Genomic DNA, 7,500 nt, shown 5'->3' on the forward strand with positions numbered 1-7,500 from the left:
GTCCCATATCAGGAAATGTACTGCAATGCGGCCGAAGCCATGCTGATGGTGAGGCGGAGTGCGAGTCCCTTCTTGCTGGAGTCGAGTCAAAGGGTCTGGTAGATCGCGTGCTGACTTTGGAATTCCCCAACTTGACCAACGTTCTCCAGGGAACGTACACTCTTCTACTTATCGTCAACGGCACATCGCTTGCTCCCGTCAGTTGTACTATCAAAATTGCTAAAATAATCAAGGAGGACAGTAGAGGTAATATTTGTTCAAGACTGTCCTAAATGTATCAATTCAATAATTCAATTCAATTCAAGAAAACTGTATACTATAAATGCAACAAACATATTTATTTATTTTTATTTTTTAATTTTTTTTTTTGGGGGGGGGGCTCGTGTGCAAAATAACATCACATACAAACACACTCTCAGAACATATTGACACATATGATATACATAACTCTCCAGTTCAAATTAACATCCGAAGCCACATTACCATGACGTAAATAGTCAGCGTAACTCGGACGCTATCTACTAATAAAGTATTCTGGAGACACAGCTCGACTGGGAACATGCCATGGCATTGTCAACTACTGCAAAGTTGTCACGTCTAGACCAAAACTGTGCTTGATATACTGGCTTTGGAACGTTTGAGTTGTGTTTGTTTACTTTAAAAATGTCTTGTGCAAAGCTGACACGCTTAGAACAAATCTGTGCTTAATATACTGGCTTTGGAACGTTTAAGTTGTGTTTGTTTACTTTAAAAACGCGTTGTTCTCAAGACGAAATACGATGTTAACTTGATTTATTGTCTTACAAATGTGGTCTTATTTCGACATGCAGCAGCAGAGAGTGAATCTGGCAAATCAAACCATCTCATCACAACAATTGTGCCAACAGTTCTGTCGATCGCCTGCCTTGCGTTCGTCATCCTCTACCTGTTGCGTAAAAAAGGGTAAGTTAGGTTGCTCAGGAGAGACATTGAGCAAAACGAAGAAAATGTTAGTTTAAAGTCTCAACTAGCATGCAAGGGAAAGTGTCAGAGCTATCCATTTGTCTCGGACATATAATTGTGTAATTTCAAAATAAAATAAAAAGCTCACACAAAATGGAACAATATTAAGGCTCTTACAGCTGGCCCTCAGCTCTTACTTCGATTCCCTCAAATTATCTTTGCAGACGCCTCACATGTCCGTTTGGCAGAGGGAACACCAACGAAGCTGCACTAAATGCCAACCCTTCCACAGAAGCTTTTTCAACGACTACAAACACAAGGTGTGGCGTCAGAGATGAAGCCGACAATCCAAATATCGACACCAGCCCACTGCGTCGCGTGGAGTCAATCAAAACAGTCTTTACTCCCAGGAATGATGAAGGCTCAGCCTTGGTGCAGACAGATAACGTCTCTACGTCCCCTAATGACAGGTATGTTTGGGCCTTAATGACAAAGATTCTTCTTCTTCTTCTTCTTCCTTCTTTCTTCTTTCTTCTTTCTTCTTCTTCTTCTTCTTCTTCTTCTTCTTCTTCTTCTTCTTCTTCTTCTTCTTCTTCTTCTTCTTCTTCTTCTGCGTTCATGGGCTGAAACTCCCACGTACACTCGTGTTTTTGCACGAGTGGAGTTTTATGTGTATGACCGTTTTTACACCGCCATTTAGGCAGCCATACACCGCTTTCGGAGGAAGCATGCGAGGTATTTTCGTGATTCTATAACCCACCGAACTTTGACATGGATTACGGGATTTTGTCCGTGCGCACTTGGTCTTGTGCTTGCGTGTACACACAACGGGGGATAAGGCACTAGCAGGTCTGCACATAGACAAGGATACAATAACAGAAGGTTTCTTTTAATGTGAGGTGTCCCCTCATCGGAGGGACCTTGATTGTAACTTAAAGAAATTACTCACCGTAATGGGACAATTGAAATATTGCCTTCTTTTGAATTTTGTTAGAAAGGTATTTTTGGTAGTGTTGTTGTTGTTGTTGTTGATGGCCAAATTTTTAATTTTTAACTCGCCAGCCGAACGAGTATAACTTCAAGAAAGTCACTAGCCCGACCGAATTTTCGCTGGCCCGGTACGTACCACAGTTTATATGGCTTTGCAACTCGATAGTTCAATCAAACGTGTTGCATTTGACCAACATTTTCACCGGCCAGCCGGGCGAGTTCTACTAGCCCGGCGGATCTGTTACTCGCCCCTGGCGACTGGGCGGACGATTTGGCCCTCCCTAGGTTTCATTTCAAATTGCAATTTTGTCGACATCAACATGCGTTTGTTCATTGAACGATTTTAGAGTACTGCAATATTGTACTTGTAACTTGTTTCAGGGAATCTGGAGGAATGACTTCGGGTGCCGAATTCGATGTGGCCTGAGAACTAAATGGTGTCAATGCTGGATTGTAACATTGCAGCCAAAGGGTTGTCTTAAATCTCATGTCCTGCAAAAGAATGGTAGTAAGTGTAAGCCATGCTCAACTAATGGCTGCTTAGTAAATGTTCCCCCTTTGCTTACATATTCTTGCAATGTGTGCTGTAGTCAGTAAGGCTTCAGGTTTACTATATGACGCAAAAGGGTTTGCATTATATTGAAACATGTGATATGTATTTTTGCGCCACAAAAAGAAACACATGTTTAAAAGCTCGCATTTCGCAAGAAACAAGTCAAAGACCACAACTTGTATTATTTCACCAAGTACTCTTGTAGTTGTTTCACATGGCAAGACTTACAGAGGAGTTACTTTACTCATTTTTGATGGACTTTTGAGAATGTCTCCTCTAACTGTTCCATTTGCTAACTTGATCACAAGTTATCTACACATGATATCGTTGAATCAAATACGTATGTTATTTGGAGTTCTGTCTCAAAATCCTTCCTTTTTTATGTTGATAAATTATTCAACGTATCAAAATATCCAAACAATGATACCAAAAAAGAAAGAAAAGTTATTCCACGTCGTCGTGGAAAAAGTAGTTTGTGTTGTGTACAAATCGGCAAGCGTACTTATTGTTACATATGTGGGTTTTTTTTTACACTGTTGTTGCTGTTGTTGTTGCTGATTTTTCTTGTTCCATATTGTTTAACCAAAAAATAAACGGGTTGCTGACTACTATTTGAATCTGAGCTATTATTTGCTTGAAGCATCTGTCGTTGTTTTTATTTGATTGGTTTATGTTTATTATGATCTAAATTCCATTTTCATTTATTAACCAACTTTCTCACCTGTAAAGGCTTATAGATCAGCCTGTGCAATTACCAGTATTTTAAAGATGTATAAATACTGATACAGAGTTGTACGTATGGTCTATACTGTAACACCTGAGTGCAATACGAGCTTGATATTGTATTTACTGTTGATGCAGTACGTTTATATCATCTTTCGATTGATTGACGTAGTGTTATGCGGTTTGACGTACATCTATGATAATGCGTGAAGAATAAATGTGTATAACTATCTTTTGGTTCCTCCTTTACGTAAACAGATTCATAGATATAATGTATGTGTATTTACAGTTTGCCTTTTTATTGTCTGTATATTTCAAAGTATTGTAGATGTGAATGATGTCCTGCAAATTGCATTGTCGAATTCAAAGCAGAACTGTGTATGACGGAAAACCCAACTTTTAATCCATGATGCATGTCAAAGCTTTCTGACCGATAAGTTAAAACATGTTAATAATCATTCAGTAAATGTATAGTTTGTCAAAGTGTATAAAAGTGTTTGTCAAAGTTTCCAAATAATAATGTGCCTGTTCTTTCTGTCTCTCTGTGTTTGTTTGTCTGTCTGTCTGTCTGTCTGACTCTCTGTATGTCTGACTCTCTGTATGTCTGTCTCTGTCTCTCTCTCTCTCTCTATCTCTGTCTTCCTCTCTTTCAGGCACACACACACACACACACACACACACACACACACACACACACACACACACACAACCGAAGAGTAATATTGCTTTTATGTGTCCAGACAGGTCCAGACAGGTTTTTACTGTGCCATAAAATCGACCATTTATTGAAATGAAACAATTAAAACAGTACTATTTTATCAAGTCGCCATGCAAGCTAAACAGTTGTTGTTCATATGATCTGTTGTAAAATGTACGCAACTGAATTTTCTGCACACGATGTTGTTTAGAACAAAACGAGGACCTAGATACAACGCTAACAGGGCAGGGGAGACAATTTATTGCTTCTATTCTTACCATCATGAAATTGTCTTCCCAGTAAGTAAAAACGGGTTTGCAGGGTATGGCTCACACTCACACCACAACTTGACAGCTAAACAGTTTGTGAAAACTGTTTTTATACAGTTAAGTTCTGTTTCGGCAGCAAACTTGCTTACACTGACAAGGGATGAAATGAACCTCTGCCAGACAGCATATCTCGAAAGAAATAAAGGGAAAACAAAGACCAAGGATTAAATCCCATTGCTGATTGACAAAATGTCTTTCTATACTGTAAAACCTGCCACATTGCGACTAATAGTATGATTTTCGTGCCGACACAGAAATGATTGTCAAAGAAATACACAAACAAAAATAACTGCAGTTGTTTGTCTTGTTGTTCGTTGCTTTGATGGAGGCAGGGGCGGATCACATCCTTTTTAGGGGGAGGTTTCCACATTTCTTGTAGGGACAATTGGACGACGCGAAGCGTTTCGTTGAGGGGGCAAAGGGAGGTCCGGGGCATGCTTCCCCGAAACATGTTGATCAAAACAAGGAAAATGGAGCTATCTGGTGCAATCTGAGCCAAGAAACTTCCCCTTATACAGCTTCCCAAAAGTAAATGTAAGAAGTCAAATTAGGATCAAAACAAGGACAATTTATTGATCTAGTGCAACCTGAACCAACAAATTACCCAACCACTTTCCACAACCGTCACTTAGAAGACAAAGGCCGGCTCCTGGGGGGGTCCGGGGGCATGCCCCACCGGCCAATTTTGATAAAAATGAAGGAAAATGGAGCAATCAGGTGCAATCTGAACCATCATGGTTTTTTTTTATTATCAATTGTATTTTATTTTTTATTTACAAAAAAAATAGACTGGAGGGGTGGGGGGGGTGGGGTCCGGAAACCCCCCCCCCAAAAAAAAAACCTGGATCCGCCCCTGGGAGGTATAGATGTCCAGCTCAAGTGAGCGTTGTGTACGTGTTGTCCTCGCAGCTCTGCTCCATGGTGAATGATACCAAGTACAGGCCTGCACATACAATCACATTTATTTTGAATGCTAGTCATAACGTTTGCTTTTTATCACGGCTAGATCTAAGCAATGAAGAGTAAACGACCAATGAAAATATTTGTTTTGCTGGCATATTTGGAGACTCATCTAGCAATTCACAAAGCTTATTATAAGTTTTTATGTTCATTCACTTGCAATATCATTACCAGGGCGAAGTGCTGTCTGGCTTTTTGTCTTTTGTTTTGAACTGGTTTGGTACCTGACACCAGAAAGGGGACAAGGGACCCCTTGTCATTAACATTGGGGGTCCCGGGGCCCTCTAGGTGGAGCGACTGTTTGAAGACCTGTCCCACTCAGCACACTTGTGGTGTATGTGCAAGTGGGAGGATCGTTTAATCCCATATGAAAGTGTGGTGAAATATTCAGTAATTTTAAAGAGGGTTTACACGGACAAGAAAGTATCTCCAAGGAACAAGAACCGGTTCACAACCCAGTGCCAGTGCCAGTCAATCGATCCATCCATGTATCCATCCATTCTACAACCCATCCGTCATCCATTTAGTGTATTCACCCATCCATCAATCCATCCATTATTTCACCCATCCATCCATCCATCCGTTAATCAATATATCCATCCATCAATCCATCCATGAATTCACCCATCCATCAAGCCATCCATCCATTAATCAATATATTCATCCATTAATCCATCCATTATTTCATCCATACATTATTTCACCCATCCCTCCATTCATTCAATAATCCAAACATCCATCCATCCATCCATCCATGTACATACTGTTGTCGAAAGCTCCACGCGGAATTGGCAGTTCTTCATACTCGTTTGATGTCGACAAAAGGCACCTTTCCCTCGCCCCATCCCGCCCTGATCTCAACACAGCAGTGTTATTAGCCACGTCGATGGGCAGAGGAGGGAGAGCTTCTTGCGGTGATCTTTTTGCTGAACAATAAAGTGAACGTTTCAAATATAATGTTAATGAGAATGATTCGTTCGTGTTAAACATGGATTTTGATGAAATACAAGAAAATATGTTGCGTATGTGAACTATCTTCGCTCAATAATACTGTTTGGGAATGTATATCCTGGAACGAAAAACTCTTATTTCGTGAACCAAATTTCAACAGAACGATCTGAAAGGTGATTCACTATTAAACTATATAAAAGCGTCTGTCTGTCTGTCTGTCTGTCTGTCTGTCTGTCTCTCTCTCTCTCTCTCTCTCCTACTTTAACACTCACACGCACGTATTCATGCATGCATATACAAGCACACACACACACACACACACACACACACACACACACACACATCCACACACTACCCCCATCACCGCCGCCACCACCACCAACATCAGCAACAGCAACACCCAAGGTTAATTACATCTCCTCGCCCTTCTGTTCCTGCAGACAAAGACGACGACGAGAACGACAATGATGGTAAGCACATTTAGGACTCCAACCACCACGTCTTTAATCAGGGAGCTCCTCAACGAATCGTCGTGTGTGTTAGCCACGTTGACGCCATCGCCGATAGACTCTTCGTTGACAGTGCCATCGTTGTCTCCACCCAAACGTTCAACCCCCTTCTTTCTGCTTTCGTTCTTGACAGGTTCAGGTGAGTTTTTGACTGAGTCTGCACCTGTGCATTCATGTTTCGGATTAAAACCAATCTGAAACGGGTAGACTGTTATAGTTCCAAAATACAAAATCAAGACACAAGAACTATCTGTTATCAAATGGCGAACGTTTATATCACATGTTCAATCTTAGACACGAAGCAAACAAACGACGACAGAAACTCTCGCCTTTCTTGTGTGTTGTTGTTTGTTTTCTTGTTTGTCTCGGATCAAACGTTCTGATAAATAACGTCTTGGTTATTTGCTTTTGTTTATGATAAACACACAGCTGGCTGAAATGTTTCTGATATCATCAAAACGTATGAGCGTTCCCTTATTCAAATTGTAAACGTCGTGCTGCAGATTGTAAGACTGTTGCCCCTGACAGAGTTCATAGAGAAACTCGCACGCACTTCCTCTACTAAAAGGTTGAGTACCTCAATTCGTAGAAGTTTCGTCTGCGAACGTATACATTAGTTGTACTAGTTGAACAGCGGCTCTTATAAAACCTATGTGAAGAGGACAATTAATATATTACCCTTTTCAAATTGTGCATGTGTCTCACCTTATACAAAATGTGAAGTCTCCCCCTCCATCCTCCTCCATTTCATTGTGGGCATATATATCGAACAGCAGATAATTAAGGCATAAACAACTTGGAAATACTTCCGCCTTATATTAAAGCAAAACGCATAAACTGTATACA

General features: G+C 40.6%; 3 protein-coding genes across 6 annotated transcripts in view; 2 read left to right on the forward strand and 1 right to left on the reverse strand.

Moving 5' to 3' along the window:
- Positions 1-3,640, forward strand: part of LOC138973713 (uncharacterized) — an 8,440-nt gene extending 4,800 nt beyond the window's left edge. For both annotated transcript variants that reach the window (XM_070346440.1, XM_070346439.1), the window contains 4 exons: positions 13-246; positions 831-942; positions 1,167-1,412; positions 2,314-3,640. In XM_070346440.1, coding sequence (XP_070202541.1) covers positions 13-246; positions 831-942; positions 1,167-1,412; positions 2,314-2,359 — 638 coding nt within the window. In that variant the 3' untranslated portion in view covers positions 2,360-3,640. The remainder of the gene's footprint in view (positions 1-12; positions 247-830; positions 943-1,166; positions 1,413-2,313) is intronic.
- LOC138973714 (uncharacterized) overlaps positions 1-7,500 on the forward strand; it is a 343,943-nt gene that overhangs the window by 6,072 nt on the left and 330,371 nt on the right. The window lies entirely within an intron of this gene.
- The window catches only part of LOC138973705 (uncharacterized), a 48,998-nt gene continuing 46,539 nt past the window's right edge, over positions 5,042-7,500 (reverse strand). For all 3 annotated transcript variants that reach the window (XM_070346438.1, XM_070346436.1, XM_070346437.1), the window contains exons 4-6: positions 6,560-6,817; positions 5,959-6,120; positions 5,042-5,177 (exon numbers count right to left, since the gene is read on the reverse strand). In XM_070346438.1, the coding sequence (XP_070202539.1) occupies positions 5,110-5,177; positions 5,959-6,120; positions 6,560-6,817 (488 nt within the window). In that variant the 3' untranslated portion in view covers positions 5,042-5,109. The remainder of the gene's footprint in view (positions 5,178-5,958; positions 6,121-6,559; positions 6,818-7,500) is intronic.

The sequence above is a fragment of the Littorina saxatilis genome, linkage group LG8 (genome assembly GCF_037325665.1).
Source record: "Littorina saxatilis isolate snail1 linkage group LG8, US_GU_Lsax_2.0, whole genome shotgun sequence".
NCBI lineage: Eukaryota > Metazoa > Mollusca > Gastropoda > Littorinimorpha > Littorinidae > Littorina > Littorina saxatilis.